This window comes from Centropristis striata, chromosome 24 (genome assembly GCF_030273125.1).
Source record: "Centropristis striata isolate RG_2023a ecotype Rhode Island chromosome 24, C.striata_1.0, whole genome shotgun sequence".
In the NCBI taxonomy this organism is placed as follows: Eukaryota; Metazoa; Chordata; class Actinopteri; order Perciformes; family Serranidae; genus Centropristis; species Centropristis striata.
Genome location: NC_081540.1, coordinates 9,209,406 through 9,225,474, shown reverse-complemented (window position 1 = coordinate 9,225,474; position 16,069 = coordinate 9,209,406). Strand labels below are relative to the sequence as shown.

At 36.6% G+C, this 16,069-nt stretch overlaps 1 protein-coding gene and 8 non-coding genes across 10 annotated transcripts in view; 2 read left to right on the top strand and 7 right to left on the bottom strand.

Annotated features, from left to right (window-relative positions):
* The window catches only part of atp7b (ATPase copper transporting beta), a 33,200-nt gene that overhangs the window by 7,898 nt on the left and 9,233 nt on the right, over nucleotides 1-16,069 (top strand). For both annotated transcript variants that reach the window (XM_059328123.1, XM_059328124.1), the window contains exons 2-13: nucleotides 229-991; nucleotides 6,108-6,335; nucleotides 6,408-6,571; nucleotides 6,689-6,850; nucleotides 6,945-7,018; nucleotides 8,438-8,621; nucleotides 9,950-10,183; nucleotides 11,113-11,204; nucleotides 11,712-11,839; nucleotides 14,006-14,160; nucleotides 14,235-14,369; nucleotides 15,370-15,564. In XM_059328123.1, the coding sequence (XP_059184106.1) occupies nucleotides 229-991; nucleotides 6,108-6,335; nucleotides 6,408-6,571; nucleotides 6,689-6,850; nucleotides 6,945-7,018; nucleotides 8,438-8,621; nucleotides 9,950-10,183; nucleotides 11,113-11,204; nucleotides 11,712-11,839; nucleotides 14,006-14,160; nucleotides 14,235-14,369; nucleotides 15,370-15,564 (2,514 nt within the window). The remainder of the gene's footprint in view (nucleotides 1-228; nucleotides 992-6,107; nucleotides 6,336-6,407; nucleotides 6,572-6,688; nucleotides 6,851-6,944; nucleotides 7,019-8,437; nucleotides 8,622-9,949; nucleotides 10,184-11,112; nucleotides 11,205-11,711; nucleotides 11,840-14,005; nucleotides 14,161-14,234; nucleotides 14,370-15,369; nucleotides 15,565-16,069) is intronic.
* trnar-ccu (transfer RNA arginine (anticodon CCU)) lies at nucleotides 1,732-1,804 on the bottom strand. The gene has a single exon. It is a non-coding gene; the product is annotated as a tRNA-Arg (tRNA).
* trnar-ccu (transfer RNA arginine (anticodon CCU)) lies at nucleotides 4,556-4,628 on the bottom strand. Its single transcript has one exon. It is a non-coding gene; the product is annotated as a tRNA-Arg (tRNA).
* Nucleotides 4,885-4,957, bottom strand: trnar-ccu (transfer RNA arginine (anticodon CCU)). Its single transcript has one exon. It is a non-coding gene; the product is annotated as a tRNA-Arg (tRNA).
* Nucleotides 5,204-5,276, bottom strand: trnar-ccu (transfer RNA arginine (anticodon CCU)). Its single transcript has one exon. It is a non-coding gene; the product is annotated as a tRNA-Arg (tRNA).
* trnar-ccu (transfer RNA arginine (anticodon CCU)) lies at nucleotides 7,206-7,278 on the bottom strand. The gene has a single exon. It is a non-coding gene; the product is annotated as a tRNA-Arg (tRNA).
* Nucleotides 7,869-7,941, bottom strand: trnar-ccu (transfer RNA arginine (anticodon CCU)). The gene has a single exon. It is a non-coding gene; the product is annotated as a tRNA-Arg (tRNA).
* trnar-ccu (transfer RNA arginine (anticodon CCU)) lies at nucleotides 8,137-8,209 on the bottom strand. The gene has a single exon. It is a non-coding gene; the product is annotated as a tRNA-Arg (tRNA).
* trnar-ccu (transfer RNA arginine (anticodon CCU)) lies at nucleotides 8,811-8,883 on the top strand. Its single transcript has one exon. It is a non-coding gene; the product is annotated as a tRNA-Arg (tRNA).

Genomic DNA, 16,069 nt, shown 5'->3' with positions numbered 1-16,069 from the left:
TAGGGGGGAATAGATAAGTAAATAAATGAGAGAAAAAAAATACACTTACATTATAATAATAATAATAATAATAATAATAATAATTAAAATACAATATAAAAAAGGAGTAAATATAAGTAGATGGAATAGAATAATATGAGAAAAATATATCTAGAAGTTACATAATATAAAATTATTTTATTTTTATTTTGTTATTTTTTCATCACTCTTTTTCTGTCATATTTCCAGGAGAATGGCCCTGACACGGAGCAGCACGGCCTGGACAACCTGGCCTACGTCTACGGGAGTCAGAGTGAGCTCTGCCCTCCACCCAAAGCTGCTTCCGGAGCCACTTTTAGACTCCTGGGACTCACCTCGGAGCACAAGACCAAAGCCATCGAGAGCCGGATCTGCAACCTGAATGGAGTTCTTGCTGCCAGCTTGTCTTTAACCAGCAGCTTGGCCAAAGTGGACTATGATACCTCAGTTATCTCAACCAAAGAGATCGCCCTGGAGCTGCAGACTGCGGGCTTCAGCGTGGAGTCGGCGGTGCAGATCAGGGTGGAGGGGATGCACTGCCAGTCCTGTGTGCAGTCCATAGAGGGACGGATTGGTTCCCTACCTGGGGTTTCATATATCCAGGTTTCCTTTCAGGACTCTGCAGCGCTGATTGTATATCAACCTCTTCTAGTTACACATCAGGAGCTTAGAGACAACATCGAGGAGATGGGTTTTGGTGCCACTTTATACAGCGACGATCCACCTGGATGTGATATAAGCTACTGGCAGAGGGAACTGGTCTACTCCACTGTCACCATTTGGATTGTAGGGATGACTTGCAACTCCTGCGTGCAGGCGATAGAAGGGAGGATCTCCCAGATGACGGGAGTGCTCTCCATAGCGGTGTCTCTAAAGGAGGAAAAGGGAACGGTGACCTTTGACCCCAGGTTGACGGAGCCGGAGCAGCTCAGGGCAGCTGTAGAAGACATGGGCTTTGATGCATCACTTGAAGGTAGGTGGATATGTTGAACTATAACACATCATAAATACTGGGAAAAATGAGATCCACACACAACCTTCATCTGTCTTTAATTTTATTTTTCATTTATTATTATTATTTTTATTAATAATATATTATTTTTATCTTTATATTATATATTTGATTTTATTTGCTATAATCTCTATTTTTTATTGTTTATTTATTGATCTTTACATGACACTATTTCTGTCTCTCTTTAATTTTATTTTTCATTTTATTATTATTATTATTATTATTATTATTATTATTAATAATAATAATAATAATAATAATAATAATAATGATACATCATTTTGTCTTTATATTATATATTTTATTTTATTTGCTATAATCTCTATTTTTTTAATTGTTTATTCATTGATCTTTACTTCACACTATTTCTGTTTATCTTTAATTACATTTTTCATTTATTATTATTATTATTATTATTATTATTATTATTATTATTATTATCCATTAGGCCACTGGGGCTACAAAGTATTCTATGATATCTCATTTCCATCACATGAATTATAACACATCAGTAGTTCATAAGACCACATGGACCTGTACCAGTGGCAGGAGAACAACACTTTCTTAGAACTTAGTGACCTCTAGTGGTCGTGGTAAATATGACAGGAGCAAAATAAGAAGTGAGACGAGGTAGTATAAAGAGTGAGGAAGTGAGAAATAACATGTGGACAGGACACTTCTGCTATGCAACTAAAGTTCATCACCCCAGATGGGACTCGAACTCACAATCCCTGGCTTAGGAGGCCAGTGCCTTATCCATTAGGCCACTGGGGCTACAAAATGTGCCATAATGTCTCATTTCCAAATATTTCTAGCTAAACGAATGTTTTAAAGCCTAACTGGGGATTTCCACCGGACGCGTTACAGCAGCAGCACGTCAGCTTAGCGAGCCGGACGTATACACGCGAGATAACGAGATCACGCAATAATCCTGACCATACGGGAGACCGCAAGATCCCGTGATAAACTTTAAACTCTATTTATACAGTCTATGGATAAACTGTGTGTATAAAATAAACAACAACAACAAAAACCAACTTACTTTGCTTCTCTGAGGTGAAAGATATGTTGATCTGACCATCTATCCTATCCTAAAAACAATATCTTATGTCATAAATGATTGTATGATGTTCCACTTCAACAATCAGTCTCTTGTCGTCCGTGTCGCCGATCCTCTGAGACCCTTTGATTGATTGATTGATTGATTGATTGCTGATCTGGTGCCCCGGTCATAACATAATGTTGATGTGAAGTAGTGTTAGGTTGCATGAACTGCGTAATGTGTTTTATTTTGAAAGGGGCGGAAGTGTTTTACGCTGATTCTGAGTCGGACTTCCTGTCTGGTGCGATCTGCTCTGTTCAGATTCACGCGATTTGGCAGCGTCTCGCGGAGAAATAGAAGTCCTACCTAATGTTCGCGTAGAGACGCTGACGCGACGCTGCAGTAACGTTACGCTATGCGCCCGGTGGAAATGCTCTCATTGATTAGAGTGTTACCTATTTGCAACGTCATACGCGACGCTGACGTGACGCTGCAGTAACGCGCCCGGTGGAAATCAGGCTTAAGACCACATGGACCTGTACTGGTAGCAGGAGATCGACAATTTCTTAGAAATCACTTATAAAGTGGTCGGATTAAATATGACAGGAGCAAAATAAGAAGTGAGACGAAGTAGTATAAAGAGTGAGAAAGTCCGCAACAATATGTGGACAGCACATTTCTATTGTGTGACTTAACAGTACATCACCCACAAATTTTTCATTTATTATTATTTTTATTTTTATTTTTATTTTTATTTTTATTTTTATTTTTATTTTTATTTTATTTATTTATTTATTTATTTTTTTAGCTAAATATCTTTCCATACCCTTTTTTAAAATTGCTATAATCTGTATCTTTTTACATTTTTATTTATTTATTTATCCATCTTTACTTTACTTTATCTGTCTCTTTAATTTATTTTTCTTTTCTTAACATTATTGCAACTATCACGTTTTTGGAAAGCTCATATTATCTTTCTTGCAGAAATTTGATGTGATTTGATCGTACGATCGTCACCACTGTGAGTTAAATATGAAGCTGCAGTCACAAGTACCACAGCACTGTGGGCTGTTTCAGCTCCAGGCAGTAAAGCGCTCATTGTTAGACGCCCTTGACTGACTTGTGTTGTTGTAATTCAAGCAATGTTTTCCATCCCACCCATGAATTCTTGTGCCTGACATGTTGAGATGCATTCAGGAGAACTACGTTATTTAAAAAGCTCATTACTCCGCTGAGAAAAGTTGGAGTACTGTGAGACTTTCCAGTCTAACCTGCTCAACTTCTATTCACCTCAACTCAGTTTCCACTTGTTACTGTGGAAACCAGACAAGTAATGCTCTCAAGCGTGACATGGAGGGCTCTTGCGCCGGCCGGCGCTTTCTTGTTGGATTTAATGACGAAAATAGCTTGCCAAGACGTGGAATTAACTTGGGCAGATTATGAGCAGATTCTTTCATGTACCTTTTTTTTCATTTTCAACCATCAAGGTCAAGCTTGGTTGAAGTTTTTAACCTCTAAAGCAAAGAGAAGTGCAGCTTCTGACTCGTAATTCACATAGAAATTATTATAATTTATATTCGGTATGGTTTCTTTTGCTTTACCAACATTCACTTTCCAGCTGTATGTGTTGTGTGTGAGCATGAAATTTAGCTAGATTGCTTGGAGATCTTAAATATACAACAATTTATCATAAAATATACATTTTTTTCATTGTTTTTGATGTAAAATCAATTTGAAATGCATGTTTGATACATGTCGTCGAGTAAAATTTGCAATGCATTTCTCTGGAATTTGGTGGAGTAAAACTATAAAATATCATAAAATGGAAATACGCAACAAAAGTACCTATTTTTTTAATAGATTTTTTTAAGTAGGGTTGTATGAGGGTCTTATTACCAGTTTGGAGAAGCAGACAAGAGCACTTACACGGAAGCAAAGCAATGTACTCCAGTTCATCAATCAGTTTACACTATATTTACAATATTTTCATCGCTTTACCTTGCCGTCAGAAAGCCATGTTTAAGTTTACTTGGGGGTAAATTAAGTAATATTCCAGTGCTAAGCGGACCGTGTTTGTTGTGTTTTTCTCAATATTTCCTTCTGTCCTACACTGCTGCTACCCAGTCAGGAACGAAGAGATTTTTTCACCCTTTTTGGCTTTTTGGCTATAGTGGTCATAGTAAATATGATGGGAACCAAATAAGAAGTGAGACAAAGTAGTATAAAGAGTGAGAAAGTCCGCCCTTGTATGGTAGGAAAAAACTGCGAAAAGAATCTAGTTGTAGTCTTCTAAATAGTTTACCTGAAAGATTTATAGTCTTTGTAGAAGCTCAGTCTGAGACTAAAAACTCTAAACACTTGTCTTTAGATGTGAGCAGGTGTGAGCTGGTAGTCTTTGCCAAATGTTTTAAGAGTCTTCTGATGTATAGGTAGCATTAGTCTGCAATGACAGGACTCTTCTGCTGCACGACTAAAGTGCATATCACCCCAAATGGGACTCGAACCCACAATCCCTGGCTTAGGAGGCCAGTGCCTTATCCATTAGGCCACTGGGGCTACAAAATGTGTTATGATGTCTCATTTCCATCACATTAATGAAAATAGTTCTAGCTCAACAAATGTTTAACTCATACAATCACATGGACCCGCACCAGTGGCAGGAGATCAACAATTTCTCAGAAATCAGGGACCTCTAGTGGTCATAGTTAATATGACAGGAGAAAAATATGAAGTGAGGCGAGGTAGTATAAAGAGTGAAAAAGTCCGCAATAACACGTGGACAGGACACTTCTGCTATCCAACTAAAGTTCATCACCCCAGATGGGACTCGAACCCACAATCCCTGGCTTAGGAGGCCAGTGCCTTATCCATTAGGCCACTGGGGCTACAAAATGAGTCATAATGTCTCATTTGCAAATATTTCTAGCTCAACAAATGTTTTAAAGCCTATGACCACATGGACCTGTACTGGTGACAGGAGATCGACAATTTCTTAGAAAGCAGGGACCTCTAGTGGTCGAAGTAAATATGACGTGAGCAAAATAAGAAGTGAGACGAGGTAGTGTAAAGAGTGAGAAAGTCCGCAACAATATGTGGAAAGGACATTTCTATTGTGTGACTTAACAGTTCATCACCCCAGATGGGACTCGAACCCACAATCCCTGGCTTAGGAGGCCAGTGCCTTATCCATTAGGCCACTGGGGCTAAAAAGTGCATGGAAAAAGCGTATAATATCCGTGTTTCCATCAACAAATTTCGATGTGCATTTTGAAGATTTGCACGAGAAAAGCTCGATGGAAACAAATTTGAATACATTTTTATGGTCGATTGCTTTTTGTCTTTTTAGTAGTTAGCAAGCTATTCATTATTATTTTTTTCTCCTGCTCGATCTCTTCTTCCACTGTTTTCCTTCTTGCACAAAAAAAACCTGTAAATGGAAACGTCCCTCATTCGCATTTTCTGTAATGTGACAAAATTTGATTCAACGAAACGAGGCTAGTGTTTGTTTTGTTTTTCTCAAAATTTCATTTATTTGCATGAGAAAAGCTTGATAGAAACAAATTTGAATCCATTTTTATGGTCCCTTGGTTTTTGTCTTTTTCATAGTAAAAACTTAATGTGCCAAAGGGGAGATGGAAACTAATACCATTTAACTCATGATTGATCAGCTGTTTTCACTCTGATGATCAAGATGAGCTGGCATGGAAGAAATATAAGTTAGCCAATTCAATCTAAATCCATTAAGACATTTTTTCTCTCATGGGCAGCAAGTTGTCTGATTAGCAAGCTATTCATTTTTTTTCTCCTGCTCAATCTCTTCTTCCACTGTTTTCCTTCTTGTACAAAAAAAACAGTTAATAGAAACGTCCCTGATTCGCATTTCCTGTAATGTGACAAAATTTGATTCAACGAAACGAGGCTAGAGTTTGTTTTGTTTTTCTCAAAATTTAATTTACTTTTTATGCACCTGCCACACAGGATCCTTCTACCTTTAGTCATCATAATGCCTCTGACTTTGTCCCTCTTCCTCCACAGAACCTGCGTCTGCAAAGAGCAAAGGGGGTCATGAAAAGTCCAGGCCTGTTAGCTCTGTACTTCCTGCCCTTTCTGACCCGTCCAATAAGTCGGGAGTCAGCAATGGCACCGGATCACAGGCGACCTCCGGAGGCCAGATGAAAGTGCAAAAATGCTTCATTTGCGTAATGGGAATGACCTGTGCCTCCTGTGTGGCCAACATTGAGAGGAACCTGCTCAAACACAAGGGTAAACGGAGCTCAGGTGTTACATGGCGTGTGATTCAGTTTGCATGTGTAATGTTTTTACTTTGACTTGTAGGAATTATCACTGTGCTGGTGTCACTCATGGCTGGGAAGGCCGAGGTTAAATACGATTCAGAAGTCATGAACGCTGCTGATGTCACTAAACTCATAGAAGACTTAGGCTTCGGTGCAAAGCTGATGGAGGACAATGCAGTAACACATGGGAAACTGGACCTCACTGTGAGTCAGCTGAGAAGAATATAACACATTTACATCCTGATTTCTTCATGTTAAAGGTGCATTCATTTCTTCAAAAACTGAAAAAAAGTCCTTTAACTCCAGCATTTTTATTGGTAGGTAACAGGCATGACATGTGCATCATGTGTGCACAACATTGAGTCCAAGCTCACCTCGACCAAAGGGATCCTCGGGGCCTCCGTCGCCCTAGCAACCCAAAAAGCCCAGATCCAGTTTGACCCAGAAGTCCTCGGAGCTCGAGATATTATCAAGATCATTCAGGTAATGATCACTTTTTAAAAAACAAAAAAACAACCTCCTCTCTTAAGAATATGTGTCATCACAGCGTATCCTGGTTTGTTTTTCTTCCTTCTAGAGTCTGGGCTTCGAGGCCAGTCTGGTGAAGGCAGGCATCAAAAACAACCTCGATCACACAGAAGAGATTCGACAGCAAGTATCTGGTTTCAAATTGTCATCATGAGAATATGTCTGCTCTTAAAATACCGTCTTTAACCTTCATACATTTGTCTTTTTGGGTGCATCTTCTATATAAATCTTAATATCACAGTAACCTACATTCAAAGCCTGGAAGTATGCTGTACATTTATACAGTGAACTGTGCAACTAAACAGTTCATCACCCCAGATGGGACTCGAACCCACAATCCCTGGCTTAGGAGGCCAGTGCCTTATCCATTAGGCCACTGGGGCTACAAAGTTCGATTTCATGTCTGTTCGACACGAAAAAGTCACAATAATGCTTGTCAGCTCAGTCCTAAATAAAAATATCGTGATGTCATATATTTACGGCCACAAGATTTTTGGGGACTGTTTCTTAGTAAAGAGAGAACAGAAATAGAACAGCAAGGAGACCCAGTTAAAATGAATAAATGCATACATAAATAAGTAATACATAATCATAATAATATACATAATCAATACGATGATTAATGTATGATTAACTAAATGAAAGTTGATAGAGCTGTTAAGCCAGCTGCAGCCAAAAGTTGCTTCTCCTCCATTCTGTAAGTTTTTACTAAAAGCATGATGAGAAAAAAATTGTATGGTGATAAAAAAAAATGCTAAAAGAATCTAGTTGTAGTCTTGTAAATAATTACCCTGCAAGATTCACAGTCCGTCTAAAATCTCAGTCTGAGACGAAAAACTCTAAACACTTGTCTTTAGATGTGAGTCTATAGTTTTACGGGAGTATTTTCCAAATCTTTTCAAAGTCTTCTGATGTATAGATAGCATTAGTCTGCAATGACAGGACATTTCTGCTGCACGACTAAAGTGAACATCACCCCAGATGGGACTCGAACCCACAATCCCTGGCTTAGGAGGCCAGTGCCTTATCCATTAGGCCACTGGGGCTACAAAATGTGTACAACCGCATGGACCCGCACCGGTGGCAGGAGATCAACAATTTCTTAGAAATCAGTGACCTCTAGTGGTCATAGTTAATATGACAGGAGAAAAATAAGAAGCGAGGCCACATAGTATAAAGAGTGAGAAAGTCCGCAATAATGTGTGGACAGGACACTACTGCTATGCAACTAAACAGTTCATCACCCCAGATGGGACTCGAACCCACAATCCCTGGCTTAGGAGGCCAGTGCCTTATCCATTAGGCCACTGGGGCTACAAAATGAGTCATCATGTGTAATTTCCATCACATTAATGAAACTATTTCGAGCTCTACAAATGTTCTGACTACTCAGACCACATGGACCTGTACCAGTGGCAGGAGATCAACACTTGCTTAGAAATCAGTGACTGGATCTCTAATCTAGTGGTCGTAGTAAATATGACAGGAGATGACAAGACATGACAAATGTTTCATCCATACAACCTCCTGGCTCCTCTCCAGGTGGAAGAACTCCTTCCTGCTCAGCATGGTGTTCGGCCTGCCCGTCATGGGCCTCATGATCTACATGATGGTGATGGACAGTCAGCACCAGGAGCACGGTGGTTCTATGCCTGAGGAGCAGAACCTGCTGCCCGGCCTCTCCCTCCTCAACCTGGCCTTCTTCCTGCTCTGTACGCCGGTGCAGGTAACATGTTGTTCTGTGTGTTTTTCTGTGAGAATGCTATATGCTATTATACCATACGAGACCTTTAATCAAACATTTATAGTGTTTTTTCCACATTTTTGTTAATTTAAAGCACGGGTCTCAAACTTGCTGGAGGCAGTATCAAAAAATTAAAAAAAAGAGAAAATACATGAAATTACTACTAAAAAAGCCCCAGTGGCCTAATGGATAAGGCACTGGCCTCCTAAGCCAGGGATTGTGGGTTCGAGTCCCATCTGGGGTGATGAACTGTTTAGTTGCATAGCATAAATGTCCTGTCCACGTGTTACTGCGGACTTTCTCACTCTTTATACTATGTGGCTTTGCTTCTTATTTTTCTCCTGTCATATTAACTATGACCACTAGAGGTCACTGGTTACTAAGAAATTGTTGATCTCCTGCCACCAGTGCGGGTCCATGCGGTTGTTTGAGTTAAAAATGACCAAAAAAAGACACAAAATGACTGAAAAAACGCTAAATTACTTAAAAAAGACACAAAATGACCAAAAGACATAAAATTACCAAAAATACACAGAATTACCAAAAAAGACAGTTATTAAAAAAAAGACACAAAATGACCCAAAAAGGACACAAAATGACAGAAAAAACTGAATTACTTAAAAAAGAAACAAAATGACCACAAAAAAAGACACAGAATTACCAAAAAAGACACAAATTATCTAAAAAAAAGACACAAAATGACCCCAAAAAATGACACAAACTTACTAAAAAAGACACAAAATTATTTTAAAAAGACACAAAATTACAAAAACAGACACAAACTTACTAAAAAAGACACAAAATTATTTTAAAAAGACACAAAATTACAAAAAAAGACACAGAATTACCAAAAAAGACACAAAATTATTCAAAAAAGACACAAAATTACCAAAACAAGACACAAAATTACCCAAAAAAAGTAATTAAAGGGACCTTCCACACACGACATAGTAAAGTGCCATTCATATAAAACTCACATTAAACTTTATATCAAGGTGGGGGCCACGAATTATCGTCACGAGGGCCGCAACTGGCCCACTGGCCGCGAATTTGAGACCCATGATTTAGAGCTACTTTGTCCTACCTTAAAGAGGTCTTGTGTCTTGTGGTCCTACAAGTTAGTAAAGTGATATTTTTGATCCAGATCTTAGACACTTGATAGCTCTTGGCTTACCAAATTGGCCTCATTCTGAATTAATCTTTTCCGTCTTTGCTTGACCGTCAGCAACAGGAACATTCACCCTGCACCAATGAAAATAAGATATTTTGTCTCCAGCTTTTAATCTAAATTTGTGTTTTCCTCCATCCAGATTTTCGGGGGCCGATACTTCTACATCCAGGCTTATCGCTCGTTAAAACACCGCACGGCCAACATGGACGTGCTCATTGTGTTGGCCACCTCCATCGCCTACATCTACTCCTGCGTGGTCCTGGTCGTAGCCATGGCGGAGCGGGCCAGCCAGAGCCCCGTCACCTTTTTCGACACTCCACCCATGCTGTTTGTGTTCATCGCGCTGGGTCGATGGCTGGAGCATGTCGCTAAAGTAAAAAAAAATGTTTTTTTAATTTATTTTTCAAACTTTAAAAGTAGTCAAGAGTTTCTAAGAAAAAAGTTGTGACTGACTTTTATTTTGAAATGTCAGTTATTTCGGTATTATTACAGCCAGTGTTTCCATGACTGCATTTCTGACTGACATTAGCCGGAGAAGAATGGCTTCCTCTTGATTTTTTAAATTTATTTAGAAAGTAGGCCAATATATTTTGATGATGGTCTTCTTTGTTTCCAGTATTGATATTTAATTTAGGGATTTATGGCTGTTTTGCTTCCGTAACATGTTTTCTTTCAGACTAGTGATTTTTTTTTTCCCAGTTTATTTCATACGTACAAGATGGTATCTCATATGTATGAGAAAACACTTTTTTTCACCTTGCCTTTCAGGGCTTCCGTAAGTTTTATTGCTGCAAAAACTGAGTAATTTTGCAAGTATTTTATCATTATTTTCTGATAAAAAATAGATATATATGTTAAATAATCTTTGATTCTAACATGTCAACAAAATTAAACAAACATTTTGAACCTAGCCTTATCCAATGTCCACATTTTTGTTCTGCAATTTTATGCAAATTACAATAATTACAATAATAACAATAATAATAATACATTTTATTTGTAAAGTACTTTTCATAAAAGTGCTACAGAAACCCGAAACAAAATAAACAAAAGACTAAGAGAAAAATCAGACACATTATAATCAGCAGTCGATAAAAAGACACAGGTAATAAAGTACATTGAAGAAAACATTTAAAGGAGAAGATTAAGGTGCAGAGGCAATAATAAAAACATCTAGGGACAACCTAAAAATGCCTGCCTGAACAAAAAAGTTTTAAGCCCTTTTTTTAAAATTTAATTTTAATTGCACAGTACCCCTTTAAAAGAATCTATTTACATGTAAATATGTTTCTGTATTTTCAGAGTAAAACCTCAGAAGCTTTGGCCAAATTAATGTCACTTCAAGCTACTGATGCCACTGTGGTCACTTTGGGACGGGACCACTCCATCATCAAGTGAGACACACAAAACGAGACACAAGAATCAAAAATGTACTCCAAAATACTTTTACCCCTTAATACGGCACTCATTGAAATACTTGCAAATTCCAAATTTCAACCCTAGAGAATATTGTAGGATATAACATTTTGCCGGAATGTATAAAAAAAAACCATACAAAAATAATATTTTGAGAAAAAAGTTTACGAGATTAAAGTGGCAAATCTATGAGAAGAAAATGCGCAGATTTATGAGATTTAAAGTGGTGAATCTGCGAGAAAAAAGTTGCTTTTTTCCCACTTTTTTTCCGTAAATCTGCGACTTTTTTCAAGCAGATTTGCCACTTTAAATCTCTTAAATCTGCAACTTTTTTTCTTGTAGATTTGCCACTTTAATCTAGTAAATTTGCAACTTTTTTCTCGAAATATTACCTGAAGTTACCAAATATAGTTATTTGCCTGATAAAGGGTTAAGTGCATTACTTTGTTCGCAAATGAACCTGTAAGTGACTGTGTATGCTGCAGGGAGGAGCAGGTGGTGGTGGAGCTGGTCCAGCGGGGCGACATTGTGAAAGTGGCCCCGGGAGGAAAGTTCCCCGTTGATGGGAGAGTGATTGAGGGAAGCTCCATGGCTGATGAGTCTTTAATCACAGGTACGAGGATGTGACTGCTAACTGTGATGAATTTATCCGCTGATGATGGAGGACAATCACCTCCAGATTGCTGCCTGTTTGATTTAGTTTTTAGCAGTGGATATACAGTCATGGAAAAAATAATTAGTATAAAATAAATAATTAACCACCCTTGTTTTCTTCATTTTCTCATTCATTTTAATGCCTGGTACAACTAAAGGTACATTTGTTTGGACAAATATAATGATAACAACAAAAATAGCTGATAACAGTTTAATTTAAGAGCTGATATCTAGACATTTTCCATGGTTTTCTTGATAATGATTTTGGTTACTACTATTATTATATTTGTCTTAACAAATGTACCTTTAGTTGTACCAGGCATTAAAATGAACGAGAAAATTAAGAAAAAGTGTGGTCTAATATTTTTTTTACATGACTGTACAAGAGCAGGTGACAAGTGTATTATTGTAAAAGTGATTTCTGCAAACTATTCACCTTTGATTTTGTGTTTTTACAGTATTCGAACTCGGAAAAGTGCAGAAAATGATCAAATGTCAGCTTTCTGATAACTCAATCTGCAGAAATTTAATCAGTAAAGTTGGTTTTGGGTTGATTTTATATTTGTTAGTGAAAGTTTGCCGGAATCCTGCTTCTGTCATTATGATTTAACCTTCCTGTTACGTTCAATTTAAAAAAATATATTTTACATTTTAATTTTATTTTTATTTTTATGAAAAAATACTTTTAACTATCTTATTTTATTTTTAAGCTTTGAAATGACCCTCAATATAACAGGAGGATTAAAAGCAGTACTTGCATTTAGAACAGTTGTTAGAAAAAAAACTTCCCATTAGATGCATTAGCTGACATTATTTCACTCTAAGCCATTAAGGACATAAAATCTGATTATCTGGCCTTTAAAACATGGATAATAAAGAATATTTTATGATATTGTATAATTATTTGTTGTATTAAAAGAAGGATTTTAGCATCTTTCTCGGTCTGTGTTTCTTTTCTTTTTTTTATAATTTAACCTTTATTTAACCAGAGATTAAGAACCTCTTTTTCAAGAGGCAGCAAACACAAAATAAAGTTACATATTTACATAAGACACAGACCTTAAATGTGTTATGAGAAACAAGTGCATATTGTGGAATTGGCCTAAATAACTCTCAGTTTGGATTTAAAAGTGCTAAAATAAATGAAATCAGTTAGTTTCCAGTCTTTCTGTAGCATACTCCATACATAAGGGACAGAAAGCAACAATTGATCTTGTGAACGAAGAGAATAAGATGCAGCATTTCTCACAGTAATTAAGGTGCAAATGTATGAATGCAGCAGTCCCAATTCTGCCAGTTTGTGCTTGTATCAGGGGAGCCGATGCCCGTCAGTAAGAATCATCCAAACTACACATTTAGTTGTACAACACTTTGTCTATTTGTGTCTGTAGATCAATCCTTAATTAACTAAAAGTTAGCATTACATGCCAAACTTTCCAGATTTTACGGAAGCCCTGAAAGGCAAGGTGACTTTTTTTTTCTTTCTCCTGGTTTATTTCATTCGTACAAGATGGTATCTCATATGTACGAGAAAACACTTGTTTTTTTCCCACCTTGCCTTTCAGGGCTTCCGTAAGTTTTATAGCTGCAGAAACTGAGTAGTTTTGCAAGTATTTTATCATTATTTTCTGATAAAAAATAGATATATATGTTAAATAATCTTTGATTCTAACATGCCAACAAAATTAAACAAAAATTTTGAACCTGGCCTTATCCAATGTTCAAATTTTTGTTCTGCAATTGTATGCAAATTAGCAAATTTTCTAATATAACAATGGCCAATTTGCATATTTTATGTTAAATACAAAAAATAACTGATCAGTAAAACTTGTAACCCTATTCACCTGTAGTGTTTTCCCTTAATACAACATGTATCCAATGTAAATATACATTAAAAAATGTTTTATTAATAATAATAATAATAATAATAATAATAATAATACATTTTATTTGTAAAGTACTTTTCATAAAAGTGCAAAAGACTAAGAGAAAAATCAGACACATTAAAATCAGCAGTAGATAAAAAGCCACAGGTAATAGTACAAGATCCAGCATTTCTCACAGTAATTAAGGTGCAAATGTATGAATGCATCAGTCCCAATTTTCCTGTTTGTGCTTGTATCAGGGGAGCCGATGCCCGTCAGTAAGAAGGTGGGCAGTTTGGTGATCGCCGGCTCCATCAACGCTCACGGAGCTCTCCTGGTGGAGGCCACCCACGTGGGTGCAGACACGACTCTGTCTCAGATCGTTAAACTGGTGGAAGAAGCCCAAACCTCAAAGGTACAAGTCAACTTGAACTTTCATTTCACAGTCCCATAGAGAAAAGCTAAAGTGGTGTACTTGTGTTTGTCCAGGCTCCCATCCAGCAGTTTGCAGACAGACTCAGCGGATACTTTGTTCCCTTCATCGTCCTGGTGTCTCTGCTGACGCTGGTCGCCTGGCTGGCTGTCGGCTTTGTCGACTTTGACATCGTGAAGGACAACTTCCCCGTAGGTGCACTCAGAGAAATGTTTATATGCAAACAAAAGCTGCTTTCATACAGATTTAAAAAGTAGTAATAATAATCACCAGACGTACAGTATATATTCTCAGGTTTATATATATATATATTCTCAGACTTTCAGTATATATTCTCAAGTTTATATATTCTCAGACTTTCAGTATATATTCTCAAGTTTATATATTCTCAGACTTTAAATATATATTCTCAGGTTTATATATATATATATATATATATATATATATATATATTCTCAGACTTTCAGTATATATTCTCAGGTTTATATACATATTGTCAGACTTTTAATATAAATTCTCAGGTTTACATATTCTCAGACTTTAAATATATATTCTCAGGTTTCTATATATCAGGTTTTCAAATCCATATTCTCAAGCTTTCATTCCATATATATAATAATTTCCTCAACGGCATGCCACAATATATATATTATAATTTATTTTATTTAACAGTTTATTGTTACACAACATTTTAGAAGCTATTAACTATATCTTAGGTATTGAAATAGTTAATAATATAACACAATAATAAAAACTTTCTAAAGCATCTAAGTACAAAATGTTTTTTGTAGCTCACTGATAAAGTATTAAATTTTAAACTTTAAAATAATATCCAAATTATCTTTATTGACGGTTTACACAAGAATTATAAACCATTAACAAAGGTAATAAAATTAACTATTTATTCACTCTTTACAAACAAATTATTAACCAGAGTTACACATATCTGGTCCATCTATCTATTATAGATGTTTTAAAAATTACTTCTGTATCTGTATACTTAATATATCATATAAAATGTTGAAATGTGCAATTTACTGTAAATAAAATAAATTATAGCATTGCTAAAAATAGTATCATTATGAATCATAACTTTATTGTTTGTTTACAGTAAAAAGATAACCATATTACTTATTATAAAGTGTCCATGAAAGTTTTTGATGTCTCTGTAATAACAAGCTGTCATCACAGGGTTACAACCAGAACATCTCCAACGCCGAAGTCATCGTCCGCTTCGCCTTCCAGGCGTCCATCACGGTCCTGTCCATCGCCTGCCCCTGCTCTCTGGGGCTGGCGACCCCGACAGCTGTCATGGTGGGCACGGGGGTCGGAGCCCAGAACGGGATTCTTATTAAAGGAGGCGAGCCGCTGGAGATGGCCCACAAGGCAATGCACCGTACATCCTGTTTCTGCTGACTTCTGTTATTAGCATATAATAGCATTTATAACTGCATTTTAATGAGATTTGTGATCTTTTATAAGAGTTAATTAGTACTTTCTGACAACAAAGTCCACCTTTTTTGTGGCTTTATATAATAATAAGCATAAGGCTGCACAAGTAATAGGAATTATATTGAAATCACTATATAGACTAGGGCAATATCAATTTTTTTTAAATCAGAAAAGGAGTAATTCACTAGATGATTATTTGGTCGAATAGATATGTTCATTTTGGCCATGTATTTACCTAATTTCCAAGTCAGTTTCCAAGTGGTCGAACATATGAATATGATATATGTCATATACATGAATATAGGTCATATACAGTGCATGTATTCTGATTTTTTTAACATGCATACTAGAGCTATAAAAAGCAGAATTATGATTAAGTTTTTAAGTAATTGAAAATGTAAGATTTAAAAAAAATCAACAATCATTGAAACGTAAAGGA